This window comes from Taurulus bubalis (assembly GCF_910589615.1).
Source record: "Taurulus bubalis genome assembly, chromosome: 20".
In the NCBI taxonomy this organism is placed as follows: domain Eukaryota; kingdom Metazoa; phylum Chordata; class Actinopteri; order Perciformes; family Cottidae; genus Taurulus; species Taurulus bubalis.
The window spans coordinates 12,123,431-12,140,999 of NC_136608.1; the positions used below are offsets into that span (position 1 = coordinate 12,123,431).

General features: G+C 42.6%; 1 protein-coding gene across 1 annotated transcript in view; it reads left to right on the plus strand.

Moving 5' to 3' along the window:
* Positions 1-13,724, plus strand: part of snd1 (staphylococcal nuclease and tudor domain containing 1) — a 158,845-nt gene extending 145,121 nt beyond the window's left edge. Inside the window, exons 23-24 of the mRNA XM_079235971.1 lie at positions 10,587-10,631; positions 12,693-13,724. Of these exons, the coding sequence (XP_079092097.1) occupies positions 10,587-10,631; positions 12,693-12,758 (111 nt within the window). The 3' untranslated portion in view covers positions 12,759-13,724. The remainder of the gene's footprint in view (positions 1-10,586; positions 10,632-12,692) is intronic.
* Positions 13,725-17,569: the final 3,845 nt, after the last annotated feature.

Here is a 17,569-nt window from a genome sequence, read left to right on the forward strand (position 1 = left end):
AATGATAGGGTGGTAGGAAGAAAACATATGTAAAGGCAGTCGTTCACTCGCACATGGAGTTAATAACTCATTCTCGTACATCCCAGATAAAAGCACTTCCCGCCTCAGTCAGTCAATAACCCACTGTGCATCATTGTATTGACCCCTGACCTCTAAAGAGTAGCCAGGAGCCATAATGCAGTCTCTGGGCAATGGACCCTATAGACAAAGGACAATGATTTAAACCTTTCAGCCATCGGACTAATAGGCTTATAGACTGCGCCGATTTAAGGTTTTGTTAGATCAAATGGTTTCTCTTTAGTATTCAACAGCTGAATCTCCTGCATTTGCCTTTCCCTCGCTGGCTATAGACCAATTTTTTGATCTGGAGAAAGCTTAACAAGCTGCAGTGTTGCCAATGTGCGTACAAATGAGTGTTAAAGTAAGCTGGACAGCATTTCTAGTTGATAATTCTACCCATTAAGGCTGCTTCCAAACTCAAAATTAGGCCAGTTTTCCTGGATCTAAAAAGAGTAAATGTGCTTCTAAATCGTGAAATATGTGTGTTACGTCTACTGTAGTTCTGCTGTGTTCAGTTCTTGCATTGCCCAGCGAGGAGTTTCGACTACATCAGACTCAATCTGGTGATGTTGCTTGAATGATTCCCTTTCTGGTCTTTGAGGCTTTATTAGATATGATACAACTTTTTGAACAATTTCAAGTTTTTCAACTAGATATGGATTATTTGATGACCGAAAAGTAATATAAACAATTCAAGATGATTGGGTTTTGGGCTGTTCAGAGAAAACAATACATTTAAAGACCTCTCCTTGAACTATGGGACATTGTAACTGGGTGTTTTTAACTTTTATTTACAAAACAATCGATAAAATGAGAAAATAATTGGAAGATTTATTTAATTGAATGGTCAGTTTCGCCCATCCCTATTTTATATGCACTTTTGGACTTGCATGCTGCTTTGGATGAACGCATTTAGTCTGTAAATGCTCACTTGTATGCCAGTTGCATTTCTGGCCCAAAGATTCATGAGCAGCACTGCAGCTGATGCTGGCGCAAGATCGGAAAACGTTATCTTGCATGGCGGTGTAGCCCAAAAAATGTTCCAAGATTTGACATTTTGTTAACCTCTGGATCCGTGCCCCCGTGCTTCCCCTCTTTTATGGAAACTTGCCCTTGAGTTTTTGATAGTGTCGTATCCAAACTGGCTCACTCTGAGCTCTGTCCTCCTTTCTCTCCTCTCCCTCATCCACACTCATCATCCTCCTTATAAAATTGACTTTTGTCCTTCATATCTGTTCCATTTTGGCTCTATTCTTTATTCATTATCCATTCCATGGGATTGGAACATGGTCATTGTAATCTGTACTCTCGCGCTAAGCATTGCGTAACAGATGGGGCCGTAATGTTCACTGGCACTTCAGTGTCTATCAATAGTCAGTCATAAGTGCACTGAAGGTTAATACCAGTCTTTGAGGATGGCATTGTCCCAAGAGAGGGAGAAGAGGGAGGGATATTCATCCATTTGGGGTTTTATGTCTTTTTTTTCTGGAGTGCATTTCTGCCTCGAGCCTTACATTTGCGGATTCCCGCTATGTACACCATATGGATGGCTTTTGTTATGGCTATACAACACTTTCAGAGCACAGGATGAACAGTCATTGTGAAAGTGTAGGCAAAAAGATGATCTTATGCATGCCAGCTGCTGGTGTCTGATTGGAGGGAAGTGGGAGATTAAGAGAAATGCAGGAAGTAGGAGTTGGGCCAAATTACGATTGATAATCTGTATTTATTGAGAGGGTTTTGACCCAGAGGTGTAGGTGGATTATGAAGCATGGGAACGTGCAACTGGCATTGTCCTATATAGCGTGAACTGACCCAAACTGTAACACCAGATCCTGAATCAGAGCGCTCATTAATGTATAGTCTATACTGTTTGTACTCATCACACACGCATCCTGAACACTCACAATTAAACGGATTTAATGCCATATAAAGTTTAATCTGCCATACATCTGGCATATCATGTGTAGTCCTTCAGCACGTGTTGTTTATGAGGCTTTGATATTTAGATTATCATCGCTGAGTGATATCATTGCTTTATCACAAGCACAGCATAGGAAACAGAAGGGACATTAATGTGCTTCACATTACATACAATAGGGACAGTAACTGTAACTGTCTTGCTAGTTTCAAATCTGGCCCATATTTTGCCCTCTATCTACCATATTTTCCCTCAATGAATACATCTCTATTGCCTTACTGCTGATCACATTACTCATCTGTTTGTTTCTCCACCTGCTTTTCCTCTTTGTCACCTTCCAGACATTTTAAATTCAGATATAGAGCTTGAAAATAAGCTTCTATAGAAATAAACTTGCGTTGTTGCCTAAGGCATATTACTGCTGTAGATTGTCTGTTGCGAATGGCTGTCATGCAAAGTGGCAGCCAATTGTACATATGCTATCTTAATGTTGGTTTCATAAATGAGCCGTTAGCAAGGCTCAACAGTAATGGTTCCTCTTGGCAGCCATAGTTAGAGCAGTGTCAACCGTGTTATTTGGTCTGATTGCCTCTTGGCAGCTGTAATTCTTGAGTTGTGAGCGGCAATCGCTATTTCCCCCCTTTTTAGTATATACAATCTAGTAAATGCGTGAATACGGGTGCATTGATTTTCTCAACATGCACAAGAAAGTAGTGAAGACAGAGGAGAAGCAGAAAGTGTGACTTCGAATTGAAGTATTATGTACAGTAGTTATATTGCAGTATTATCACTCGTTATAAACAATTAAAATATGATAATTTGTTAACCAAAAGGTGATGGATGCTTGCCAAAGTTGTAAATGTAAAGCTTCCTGTCGTGTGTGTGTGTGTGTGTGTGTGTGTGTGTGTGTGTGTGTGTGTGTGTGTGTGTGTGTGTGTGTGTGTGTGTGTGTGTGTGTGTGTGTGTGTGTGTGTGTACAAACAAGCCGTCTTTCTGTCCCTCCACCACATTTCGAGTCCTTCTCTCCTGCCTTTGACCGGACACTCACACACTTCTCCACCTCAGGCACAGTAGATGGACTAAGCCATCCTTAAATTGTCCTGGCACCATCAACTAACCACTGCTAGGATGGCAAGTTGCCACACTGGCACACACTCACTCACTAAAACACTTCTCTCTCTTTCTTCATCCTTCTTAATGTGTCTCTCCGCTCATTGTTCAGTCTGGTCTCTTCCATTCTTTTCTCCCCCTCGATTCCAGTTTCACAACATTACTCAGTTTTTTTTCTACTCTGCTTCCCCACTGCCTCTTATCTTCCCAATGCTCTCCGCTTCATTATTGTTAACTCTTCCCTGTGCTCTCCATTGCTCTTCCTTACTCCACCTTCTGCACATCACTCGCTCAACTCGCGCTACTTTTTTTTCTCCACTCAGATTCATTCACTCACGCACTCTTCCTCCTGGACATGTGTTTTTCCCTGATCCTTTAGCTATCCCTGTTATCCAAACTGAGGTGTTAATTTGCATTGTCTTTCCATACTATGTCATGATGAACAATAGTCTCCAGGAATTAAAGTGGAGAGGCACTCAGATCAGATCTGGTGTTGGCCTGATAATGAGCTGTGATTTTTAAAATGCTGTTATCTGCAATTATTTGCCACTTGCATCAGCTGGTTTCTGCCCTGTGAACTCTCACTGAGTTGACAGTTATGCCTTTTATAATTTGAAGTGAAGGCATACAGTAGGGAGACACAAATTGTGCCTCTAGGCTAATATTTAAAAAAGATATTGGGCTCAACGGATAACTACATACACGATACATTTTTTTTTTCTCTCCACCTGATTGGGTACACGACTAATAAGTGCCTGCAGCAGCTATCTTCGACTCACTCAGATCTGTTTTTGTTGCAGATATAGCTGAAATGAGTCTGTCATGAGGGCTCAATTGGAAGATGCCCGTGTGGTTGGAAGCGTCATCTTTCGCGCTCTGCTGCTTTCCACCAGTGTTTTCTGTGGGCAGCCGCCAACAACACGTCATCGATGCTAGCCCCCAAAGTTCATTAGCGTTACAAGCTAATAATCTTTGTTTGCCAATTTCAAGTCAATTACAAACACGGAAGTGTCCGTCACTCCCGATCCAGCGCAATTATTATCAATCAGCAATAGCGACGAAGCCTGCTACGTCGACCTCGACCTATTTTCCGCTACTTTCCCCAATGCAGAGATAAATATATAAAAGGAGTGTGCACACACCTTCGACAAATGCTTGTAAAGACCACCTTAAGATCCTTATTAAAAGTTGTGTGCGTCAGCAGAGGGAAGATTGTGGGGAAGACAGCTGTGAGGTGGCTCCCTAAGAGTGAGAGCCGCAGATGAGTCCTGGAATCTTTAATTACCCAGGAGCCCCCTGGGGTATGCAGTTTTATTTTTTCCCTTTTATCTTCTTTCCCTCTATTGTTGCTGTATTCACACTGAGGCCTTGCTCTTTATGTATGGATTTTGAGCAGAGGACTTTTAAGTAGCTTTCAGGGGCCAGAAGGGCATCGCTTTTAAGTCGTGGCTCACATGCGATGCAGGTATTCTTTTCACATAAACTGCCTCATGGGTAGTGTGTTTTTCCTACCGATTGCAGTTAAGAGTCCCCGTTGAAGTTAATAGCGCAGCGGTTGCATTGCACGGTAATTGTGTTAATGGGGGATGAAACTGTAGATGAAGATGAAATGGTGTGCTAAGAAGTGTAGTCACATCTACAGCTGCATGTGGGGAATCCATACAGGAAATCAGGAAGGGGGCTCACGCACACACAGGATGCCCCCAGGGTCTGGTTGTTCCATTTATACAAGACCAATTGTGCTGTTTGGTACACATGCCCTACAGTGAGCTGGCTCATGTGACGTAGCCTGCTGCTGCCGTATTGTCGAGGCACTGGTTTTGGACACTGATACTATACAGTCGTCTCACTGTAACAAAATGAGGCCTCATGGGCACACAGCGCTTCATGTCGCAGCGCTGCTGTTGTCCAAGCAGAGTGGACGAACATAGTACACGTCCGGGGTCCCATGTGAGCTCCAGCACACACACTTACTCACTCTGAACTGTTTACTTGAGCTGTAGCGAGTGGGGGAACAGGGGGCACTGCACATATAGTATACCTGAGAGTACTCAACCTAAATGAATAATAGAACAATTAAATACAAATACAAATAGGGTGTTGAAATGTATATTTCCGTGGAGAATCTGTATCCACCCCCCATGGATCCTGCCATGGTGGATCAGATCCCCCTACACCTCCACTCCAACCCCAAAAGGCTTCACCGTGTACACATAGCTTTTAGCCGTATCCAGACCACCAATTGACTGACTTTCAGACCGCTGCCCTATCTGTTCAACCCCAACGCCTGTCACGGCCCATCAAGAACCCCCCCACCTCGTGCCAAAAAACCACCGCAGGGCACATATAAACAGACACCCACTGAGCTTCATGGGTTTGTGACAGCATGACTGCTCCCCACCAATGGCTCAATACCTAATTTACAAGCAGAGTTAGAGATGAGGCCTTTTTAATGGACATTTTCTGCTCCCCTGTTATTGGCTGCACACACACTCACATACACACACTCACTTTCACAGGCAGTTGCCTCCCCTGCTGCCACTGCTCTGAGGGCCCTTTTGACATGTCCTAGCTGACACGCGCCACTTCCCAAACGCCATTCCATCCTCTGCAGATGTGTACACGCAGACACACACACTCGCACGGTTACACACTATATCCTCGCTCCCACACACCCTGAGGGTGAGTAGAGGATTGTCAGGAAGGGAGTGGAAGAGCCACATTGTTCAAACTTATATCATTTTGAGTTCTGTGACCTCGTGGGAGATGGAAAATAGATATTGGAGAAAAGAAAAAGAAAACTCTTTACACAGCCTCCTAAAAGTAAGCATGTGTGTATGTGTGTGTGTGTGTGTGTGTGTGTGTGTGTGTGTGTGTGTGTGTGTGTGTGTGTGAGACATATTTCTATAATGCATTAGTGTTTACGTAAGACTTGTTTTCTCTCCAGTGCCCCTGGGAGAGCATTGGAAAATGTTCTTTGTGATATCTGTTGTTAGTCCTTGCATTTGTTGTGTGCGCATGTGCACGTGTTTTACGTGTGTGTGTGTGTGTGTGTCCTTCTTAACTCTATGAACCCATGCTGGTGGGCTTGTCATGCCACGTTCCCGCCAAAGCGCCTGATCTCCTCCGACAGCCATGCTGGGGGGACCAGCATGCAACATGGTGTATTCCCAGTTTACCCCAGATAAGGATAATGACACTCATACACACAATGTATATATAAGACTCATCTTTTCACCAATTTTCACAAGAAACACCCAGATCAGCTGTAATACACAAGTAATACAAAATACATTAAATGGTTCATTTTCTATCTGATTTCTTTCTTTTTAGATTCATTCATGAAATTGAATTTCTCTTATGTGTATAGGACAAAAAAAGGTACATCTGTAAAAATGAGCAAATCTTTTCATCCTACATTAACTTAAACACATAGATCTCCCCTCATGGATACACAAGGATTCTCTCCCTGGTTGTTAATGCTGCTTATGTGAAAAGCCTTTTACTATCAAACCACTTGAACAATGAACAGTCTGGGGAGAATTTCCCAAAAAACCCTGCCCTACTCCCGGCTCGCCATGCAGTATTCATGCACTTGGCATGTTAAATGAGAGGCATCTCTTAGGACTACAATCCACAGCTCAGCCTCGTACACTCAACTTGAAACAGTGTGAGTTACAGACATAAAAAGTTATGTTCCGGCAAACGCTCTGACGACAACCTGTCTTGTGCAGAGTCGGCTGCTTTGAGCCAAAAGGAGGAAGAATGAAACGAGACGTAATGAGGATTGAGAGAGCAGTAAGGAAAAAAAACGAGCAATGCAGCAACTAAGAAACTGACAAATGGGAGTGAGTGGCTTCTTTTTTCTTTTTCTTTTTGGTGGTTGGAGTTTGCCTGCTCGTGTCTGGGAAGGCGGTGTGTCTGATCGTCATTGCTGTTAATGAGAGAAGCTCAACATGCGTGGAGGACAAGCCTCATTGTTCCCTTTCCAATCAAGTGGGTTTTTTTTACGTCGCACGACATCCCATCTCGGCAGCAAAGGACCAAGAGAGCACGCCCGATGCTGAAACTTTGATTTAGTCGCTTGCCATTCACAGGCACTCGAGCCAAAATCTGGTTTCACTTAGCATTTTTTGCGCGCTGTGAAATAATAATAATAATTAAAAAAAAGAAGGCAGCTCACCTACGCACCAGACGCGCACAACCTGTCAGAAAGCTGCGTTAGCACGTTAGCGCTCGCTCAGAGCCATCGCTTTCACACCATGCTTACCAGAACACCACCTGGCCACGGCATGCCGGCCAGCGCGGGGAAACACACCGTCTCGCTCTCGCTCTCGGGCAGAGAGATTCACAGCCAGGCAGACAAGTGCCAAAACACCAGACCCACACCACCTGTCGTTCATCTTCTGAAAAGCATCACACTTACACAAAGTCTCCCACCAAGTCTGCAACTAGGAAAGTTACCTGCAAGCATTAAAATTGTCTCTGACGACAGTTGTAAGTTTTTCCCTAAATGTACAATGAGTATGGGATAGTTTTCTAGTGTCAGAAGGCTGATGAATCCACTCTAAAGTGAACAGTTGGAGTAAACCTTTCGGAGACTTGTGTTGCATGTTGGGGGATTCCCGAGTTCAATGGATTCTAGGAATTAATCCCACACGTTCAGGGGCATACGCAGCATCCTGTTTAGCCGAACAGCATTTCCTCCGCTACTGCCAGTGTCCATGGCCACTGCTCACCAAACATGGCATCTGTCTGGCATATGGGAGCTCTGTAGGGTCATCCCGACAAGCATGCTGTCACCCACTGCCTTCTGCCACCCAAACCCCTTCCAAACGCTACCATTTCTTTCCCGTCTCCCCTCATTGATCTGCCTCGTTTTGTTGCGTTTTCATATTCTCCTCCTCACCTGGAGCACATAATCAACTTTAAGCGTCTTCCTCCTCGTTGGCCTCTCGCCTTTGCTTTGCTGGAACATATTAATTTTTTTTCTTCTGATAAATCCTCCATCATTCCCCCTTTCCATCCTCCCGTGTTTAACGTTGCACTTGTTTCCAAATTTCGAGAAGAAAAACCCTGTTCCTTTAAGTCATCTCCAGATGAGTTTTTGCTCTTGTTTGCGTCTTAATGAACTATTATGCCTCCCTGCTGGAGCCAATAGAAAAGCTGTGAAAGAAGGATCCGGGACCGGATACAGGGGGCTGTTCAGAATCTGAAGGCAGTCATCATCGGTGTTCAGCTGCACACTGATTGGCTGTTGTGTTACACTGAGCCGAAGTGAGCAGAACAGTGAAGGATGAGGGCGAGCCAGGAAAGGCACCCTCCCCACCAGAGTACAAAGAGGCTCACCGCGGTAGTGCCAATATGGCGGCATATCATCTGTGCATATTGTGTTGTAGTGCTCTTGACTGAGTGTCTTTCACAGGATTCTTTGGATGCTGACTGTCGGCTATGTGGAGTTTGGCAAAAGTGAAGAGTGAATATATTTTTTTTTATTTTGAGCTGGGGATTATATTCCTCGCCATTTTTTTTCACGTGAATTCTCTTTTTTTTTCTGTTGAAATATTGCTAGATCCACTTTGTCAGATATGAAGCCCTCTTCCACATGATTTTAGTCAGCCCCAAGCTCTCCGAGTACCAGGACAACTCAAGCCGCTACCGGCACTGATAGCTCCCCTCCAAAGCCCAAATGGCATCGCTGGCCTTTTGTGTCCGTGAAATATCATCGTCTGGGTCTTCCATATGGGGACATCTGCCTGATGGGACCGAGATGCCATGTCCCAACGCCTTCCAAAAAATCTCTCCTTTAGTTGGCTTTGATGGATGACTTGTGCAGCCACTGCACTTTTCCCAAGCCACACACTCACACATGCAGCCCCTTAGACAGAGTGGCTGTACAATCCAGCTGCAGGTCTGTTATCTTGGCGGTGCCTTGTGCAGCGTAGCTATCAAATCAACCTATGTGCACAAGCAAGCTAAGCAATTAAACTCCAGGGCCCCATCCACACTTGACAGTTTTAACATCTGGCATCTTTTGTGTGTGTGCGCTCGTCTGAGTGTGAAATCCAGCTCATCTACTACTATAATAAGCTACAAAACATGGTGCACAATTGAATCCATCACAAGAACACGATGACTCATCTTTTCTGTCTCCTTCTTTCTTGCGAGTTTTTTTTTTTACTGCTTATATTTCCCTTTTACGTCTTTCCAGCGAATCAAAATCCAGCGAACTATACTTCAAATTCACAAATGTCTGCAGCACAAATCTTTATTTCCGAATTATACCTCCACCATTCAGACAGAATGTGGGTGGCCAGGGTTAAACATGATGGAGGTGAAGTGAACTGTGTGTGTGTTGGCCTTGTGTAGGGCTTTATTACTCTGTATCCTCTCTGACATTGTAATGGTGGAGGACAGCTCCACTCGGAGTGTCTGCCGTTGGGCTTTCCAAGGTCCCATACATCCACTTACACTGCGCCCATCTGACCAAACACTGCCTCTCTCTCGCTCTCTCTCTCTCTCTGCCTTTCTCTCGCTCTCTCTCTCTCTCTGCCCCAGCCAGCACACCCCCTTTGCCCTATGACTCATCACTGGTTCATTCGATGGAGCTAAATGGCGGTTCTTGCAGAAGCGGTCAATATGCTCAACCCTGCACATTGCCTTCCTCCTCTCGCTTCCTCCGACTCTCATGTACCCTCTCTGTACTCAGTATGATGTCCATACTACGTTTGTCCGGTTCTCTGTTGCCTATATGTATTTATGTATTTGTAGCCAATGCGAGATAATTCAATTGAACACATTTCTTTAGCAGAAACTTGATGAAGATTCAAATGTTGTATGTGCATCAATGCATTTTATAACTGTCCTTTCTTATCGGAAAGTCTTTGACTAGCAAACATGCGTGTTTGCTCCTGTACAAGAGAGCTCTGATTTGAAACATGAAACACAGATGGAACTTGGGACTCACCCCCCTATTTAGCTCGTAGCGTAGCAAGACGTCCTTTGAATGCACTGGATTATAAATCCCTGCCACGAACCCGTGAGGTGTCGGCCCGACGCTAGCATACACAAGGGGGTACGAGAGCCTCTCATCTGCAGCGGCTTTGCTAGTGTGAGTTGTAGCATGAAGTGCGAAGTGATGCCCTGCACACGGCGGATAAAGCAATGACCCCAAACAGTGAGAGCCGCAATGTGGCGCCCCGCGCGCCGTGTGCTTCCTTCACACGTCCGTACGTTCGGCATCCCATGCAGTGTCATTACCGCTCTGCGGCTCTGCGTGTTATCTTGATCCTGTTGATCTTCAGAGGGCTCTGTGTTCCTTACATCCAGTGTTGCCGAGAGGGTGAGCGAGTGCCCTTCTCAACAGCAACAAAAAAAGTGATATCTTCAGGAGCAGAGCGGGGCAAAAGGATGCATTAATTCACCTCAATCCTTTACAATCCGACCTGTGATGCAGTGATGTGATATGCTAATGACTCTTCTCTTTCTGCACCAGGTGACGGAGTACCTGAACAGTCAAGAATCTGCCAAGAGTGCCAGGGTAAGTCCCTTCATCCAAACCATCCACTCAATTGTCTTTCTATCAGCTTCTCCGTCGTTTCCTCATCCTAATAATTGTGGTTTGTCGGCCTTCTCAGTGAGAAATCTAATGTTGCCAAAACAAGAAGACATTAAAACACTAATTAGTTTTCTTTACAAACTACCAGAGAGAGAGTCTCCTTTCTTTTTGCTGCTTTTGTCTCTCTCTCTCTCTCAAGATGCGACACATTACATTGGCAGTCACCATTGTCCCATATGGATTGTCGCCCACAGTCTGTGCAGGTCCAAACTGTGAAAATGGGGGTGGGGATGTGTGCAAACGTGTGCAGTGGGGGTAGAAGGAGAGCAGGGGAAAAAATGGAAAGTGAATAAAAGGCAGCACGTGGCACACAGGGCTACCGAGTTAAGATCAGTCAAGTCACAGACTTTGACAAAACACCGTCCAGTGGAAATGACTTTATTTGAGCCCAGTAAAACTGCCTGGCCAGTTAGAGGGAATTTGGCAGCAAAATAATGGAATAGAGTACATGAACACGTCGAATAATGGAGGTCATAAAGAATAAATCTATGTTTCAAGGATAAAGGCCTTGACACACCAGGGGTGCAGAAGCTCTGAAAAATCCATCATGTTGTGCGAAACGAGTTGCGCCTTAATTTATGAAGATTATAAAACAAGACCACCGAGGCTTCGTACTGTAGTCTGAAGCAAGGCGGCAAACTTTGTTGCTTCTTTCAACCCCGACAAAGCGAGCGCATACCTGACCCACGTCTTCTGTTCTTACCAAAATAAAAGCTTGAGACGTGTAATATTCACAGACAAGTATTGTGTATGTTTGTGTCGTTTATTCGTCACAATCCCGGAGTGTAAAGGCCTAAAGTCTGGGGATTCTCTACATTCTTCTTATTGTCAACATATCCAATGAAAACAAAACTAAACCAACAATAATTGATCTTAAGGAGTGTGTGGTCAAAGTATATTATATATCAGCTGCCTAAAGACAACAAAATAGATAATAATGGGTGTCTATTAGCATGACCTCCTCGGATGCCGTAGGTCCAAAGTGTCGAAGCCCTGTAAGCAAAGGCCAGAACACATTTGTTTTTTATACTTAGACTTTACCACAAATGTGTTTATTAAGATCCGAGGTGCCTTTTACAAGAACCCCCTCGAGCCTGCATACATAGCACTTGGATCCTATTTAGTTTTTGCTCATGTAAATGTCAAGCATGGTGGCTCAAAATCCCTTCTGTGCTCCTCCAGTTCCCTCAGTGCTCAGACAACGAGCCAGTCTGAGGTGGAATTTGGCTCTATTCACAATTGCAGTCACTACTATGTTTTCAGGGTGTCGGGGAGGAGGAGGGTAAAAAAGGTAGTGGAGTGAGAGACGGGGAAATGGCAAAATGTACAAATAGCTCCATTCATTCATCCTAATAACTAATTCTAATTAGCACAGTCGCTAATTAGCCATGAATCACAGCATTAACAGCTGAGCGCACAGGCTTCTGAGAGCCAAAAAAGAAACATCCCACACAGAGCCTCGTACACACACACACACACACGCACCTCAGACTGCACAATTTCTACCCCATTTAAATAACTAATACCATGCTGGATACTGCTCCAAACGACACACACACACACACACACTCTTTGCCAATCGCATTGTAATGCAGGCAATATTTAGCCGGACAACCCATGTGATGGTTTATGAGGCGGATATGTGACTGTAATGGAAGGAGAAGTAATTGTGGTATTTAAGGCCCTGTGTGCCTCCAGCTCGGATGGGCGGGCACAAAGAGTTGGGTTAAATGGTGGTTGTGATGATGATGATGAAGATGATGCAGCGGCCTTCGCACTAGACTGTGAAAGCGGAGCGTTAACCTTTCGACATTGCACACTCTCGTTTCTTTTTTTTCTTCTTCTTCTCCTGACCATTCATCATGTAATGTGCGAGAGAGGTTATTGACGCCACATTCAGAGCAAGCGAGGAACATAACCGCCTTTTATGATTGTGTTTTTATATAACTGTCAATGAAATCTGTCTCCGTCTGCCCCCTTCAGCTCAATATTTGGCGCTACGGAGACTTCCGCGCGGACGACGCCGACGAGTTTGGTTACAGACGTTAAAAGGAAAAATGGGGGGAAAATAAAACAAAACCGACCATCCAATCAACACCATTCCAAAGACCACCATGGACGGCGAGTGACGCATTGGACAGAAGACAGATGACAAATAAACTAAACGACAAGCATTGACTCAATCATCTTTTTTTTAATTATTATTTTGTATTTCATCCCTCCAGTCCACACTTCTTTTCTGCTCATATTTGTATTATTTTTTTCTCCGGCTAGCTCCCCTAGCTCCCAATAGAGCATGCTAGCCATGCTAAATGGATACATGATCACACAAGAATCTGTTTCCATTCATCCTTTATTCTCTTAATGGCTCACTGCCAGCTCAAGCAGCCTGCACTATTGCCAATCTGTGTGATTTGCCATGTTACCTTTTCAGCAGACTTCCTGTGTGAATGATAATAATTATGATACTTACGTATGTGTTTCAGCCAATCATGTTCTTTGCTCTCTGACGCTCTAGCCCCAATCCCTGATTTCTTCTGTTCAGGGAGGGACCGGGTGTTTGGGGGAGACGCTTGATTTTTTGCAAATAAATGCTTCCCTAATGAATTTCATGTAAATGTGAGGATATGTTGAAAAGTGTAAATTGATTTATTTTAGAGAAATAATGTAGGTGGAGCCACACAGACAAAAAAATAAAAAGAGGAGGAGTTTATTTTTGTCTTCAATGTATATCTGCGTGATGACATTTGCGGATGTTTTTGTGGGGAGTGTTTTGTCGTTTATTCATTCACTATGTCACACTTTTATGACCAGTAAAAACAGATGCCATCATTCGGCATTTTTATCATCTCTCTTTCTCCTTCTGTAAAGTTTACATTCTAATAATGGTTATGATACTGTCTTTGGCAGTCTCTTCTCTTTCTGTCTCTGTATGCCACAGCAGTAACCGTGTTTGAATTTGTTTCCAAATAATGGACCTTTGCATTCTATCAAAAATCTGCTAAATAAAAATAAGCAAACATAAAGGGTTTCGTTTATTTTTTTTCTACAAACAAATGTTGTATTCATCCAGCTTTTTTCCCCTCAGATTAATAGACAGACCTTGGTGAACTCGCTGAGTTTAGATAGGAATTTGAGTTTAAATGTTTGATTTTGTAAAACATTTGTACCAAAAAAGAAAAGGTTTTCTTAGCAGTTAAAAGCTTTTGTTGACTGTAAAACTAAACGAAGACCTTTGGCTAAAAGCTTGGCAATATTTGTTCAATTAATTGGAAATTAACAATGCAGAAATATTTAGAAGCTTGAATCAGCTTGAACTAGTTTAACCTTCACCTCTTGAACCTTTCTAATACAAGAATTGCATTCATATATTTCCACTTATTGTGTGCGAGTTGTGAAGGGGCTTGTTTTGAAGAAAAAGAGAAACTTGTTTTTACTAAACAAGCTTGAAACATTGAATGAAAAATGAAACTTAACAAAATCAAATTCTCTAGTTGTTGCATGTGTATTTGAGAAAATCATCAATATTCCAACAGAGGACTCAAGTTCTTGGTGTAGATATTAAACAAAGATGAGTATTCATTTATAATTAATGAAAGGCTTTTTGCAAGGAACTCAGTTTCATGTTATCTGATGTTTCTGCACATGACAATAAAAAACGTAGTTGTACGCATCTCGATGTAGATGTACAGTATCTGGCCACTAAATATTCGGCCTCTTGCTAATGTATTCACTTACAGCACACCAACATTTCTTATGACCTTTTTTTATTGCATTTTATTAAGGCATATTATATTGTGATTTTTGACACTTTCAAAAAATTATTATTATGACACTTTCATAGCATACTATACTGTGTTTTAATGATATTTATGACATACTATTACTTTTTTTATGATTTCTAGGATTTTTTGTATACGTATTTATGGCATAATATACTATGATTTATCTTGTGACATACTATACTATGATTGTTTTAATGACTTATGGAAATTCTTATGACCTCCTGAAGCTTACTTTATGAAACTATGTATGCTTGGTTGAACCCCACTGCCATGTGCTGCAATATTCATAAGATGGTTATGTCACTAATGTCAACTTGATATACAGTACTCCAACATGTAGTTTGCATTTTATAGCATAAAAACTGATTGTGTGATTGAAGGTGTTTTTGAGATTAGACAGATGTTTCATTTTTGTCAGAGAGGTGTGGCAGATGTTAACCCATCCCACAGTGGTATCCACAATGTCAATCAGTGTGTGAGGCATCCACAGTAATCTCCAAAAAATAGATCTCTAAAAAAAACTGTTCACAAATCACATTGGCTCACTGCCTTACAATTCAACAATGTCCCTTGACATTAAAAATAAATAAAAAGTCACCAAATCATGAACCATATGGATAAAACATCATCTGCTAACATGGCACAATAATGACTCATTGTTGAAACATAAAGCACCCTGATGACAGTCAAAAAAATATATATATTAAAGTAATTTATATTTGTACGTGTTCATTTTAGCATTAAAAGAAAAATAGGAAATCATAAAGGTTCCTTTAGGGAAACACGTTTGCAAAGCAAAGAGAAGGGCCTCTTAAGATTTACCTGATTCACTTTAACTATTACATGACCCTTTGACCTCTCAGTGAAATACAGTAATTCATAAAAAAAAAAGAGGAGGGCACCAGTGTAGCATCTAATAAGCAGAGTGTATAAGTATTTACGCTGGAAGCAATATGCTGCATGGGATACAACATATAAAACATAATTTCCTCCCTTTCGGGTGTATATTCTTTTACCTGAAGGAGAACCCACGACACGTGATTCACAGAGCAAATATCTATAAGCTGGAGGCAGAACAAACAAACAAAGAACAAATCAAAGCGTGCCCTTTAGTTTTGGTTTGTCTTTAATATGAAAAGCAACTGCAGTTGGGAACAAAAGCACACCTCGTTGTTTTTGTCTTCAAAACACACTCTAAAGGAGTGACCAGAGGTGGTTGTTGCAAACTGCCCTGAAAGATAAATCTACCTGCTAAAATTCAAAATGTAATTTTGAAAACTCAGCCTCTGCCTCGAAGACATGTTTTTCAATTACACATGGCAGGAGTAATTTTATTTTTTTTATGATTTTCTCTGTGGTTGATAGATGACACGCGGTACTGGTAGGTTTTGCATGATCAGAACCAAAGGCACAGATTATTATTCATGCCTGGGCTTTGTACCGTTTCTTTTTTTTTTTTAAAGCTCTCAGACTCAGATGTAGCAAAAGGTAAGTGTCAGGAAAATGATTTAAAATGTGCGCAGAGAATTAAAAGTCGGACAGGTGTAAAATAAAATAAAATGAAACTGTTGCCATCATCCCTCCCCACTGGATGCCAGTCTTCATTCCAAGTCCGGAGCCACTTTTTCAAAGATGGCCTGAGTCATTTATCACCGGTGTTCACGTCCAATAACCAGATGTTGGGATGAGATATTTGCTCTCAGGACAATTAACAACCCGGTCGGTCCTGTCAGCTGACTCGTGGAGCGGCTGAGACGACGTTGTCTTTTATCCACGTCCCCCCCGTCTCATTTTGTCACAAACCATCCATTGTCTCTCCCTATTTGCCTCATTGCTTTTCCTCTCTGATGCTGATTTAAACAGCTAGAGGAAAAGGGACGGGAACGAAATAAGCACGTGGGAGATATGAAAAGTGGTTGTCTGTTGGAGTTGCAAGCTCAGCTTTTCTGGTTTCATCTCCTCCGCGTTTGTGAAGCTGTCATAGTTGAAACAACGGCCAGCAGACGTGACACGCAGATTACAGAGAGCTGTTGTCAGCAAATTGTTTGCTTAAAAATGACGATTATTTGATGCCTTCCGCAGCGTTTGCTGACAGCCAAATAAAAAATGTGTCAACAATCAAACCAATAAATGTTACCGTGCTGCGAAAACTTTGCGAGTCAAAAGCACCCATCACCCAGGTCCTTTTCTTTCAATTAGTCAAACGCTGCTTCTCTGTGATCTACCCATGTGTTTACATGTGTTAACTGTGCGGCTACACGACCGCGAGAAAGAGAAGAAGAAGAAGAAAAATAATAATCAATAATTTGTGGCGAACAAGAAACAGCCATATGAGGAAATATCTTTTTTTCATGAACCCAAGGCATATTTACCCTCTGAGGGGTTCGAGGAGGAAAATGAAACCCATCTCAATAATTCACAAACCTGAGAAGAAAGAGAGAAAATGCTTTTAAACGCATCTGGGTGGGTGGATGCAAACGTAGGATGGATTTCAAGGGACATAGTGTGTGTGTGTTTACAGCGTGTGTGTGTGTGTGTGTGTGTGTGTGTGTGTGTGTGTGTGTGTGTGTGGTATTCGTGAACGCACCGCTGGTCAGAGATCAGGATTGTCAAACTGTTGTTTACTTTTCTCCTGAGCCTCGCTGCTGTGAGTAACTGTAAGATTCTTTGTGTTTATAGAAGATAAGAAGTAGTCAAACTTCTATAAAAAAAAACATTTCATGAATCATTCAGACGCACGGTTATCTCTTCAATGTTGTTTTCCATGACAAGCGCTCAAATGAGCTGATATTTGATTAACTCTTATTCTAACAGGCGGAGATCAGGGGTTCAAATATGTGGCAGACAAAGTTAATTTCATTCCATTTATAATGTCAATCTGCTCTTCTAAATTGTTAATTTATTGTTCATGCCACTTAATTTCATGCCCTCTGCCTCAAAAAATACTGCATGGCTCCCCTGTCTTTCCTTATCTCTCAGCAGCACCCGCTCACGTCCGGCCCTCGGTCCTCCAGGGGGGCGGGACGTGTCCAAAATGTTCCTGCTTAGAGCTTCAGCCCGGAAAAACATGACTAT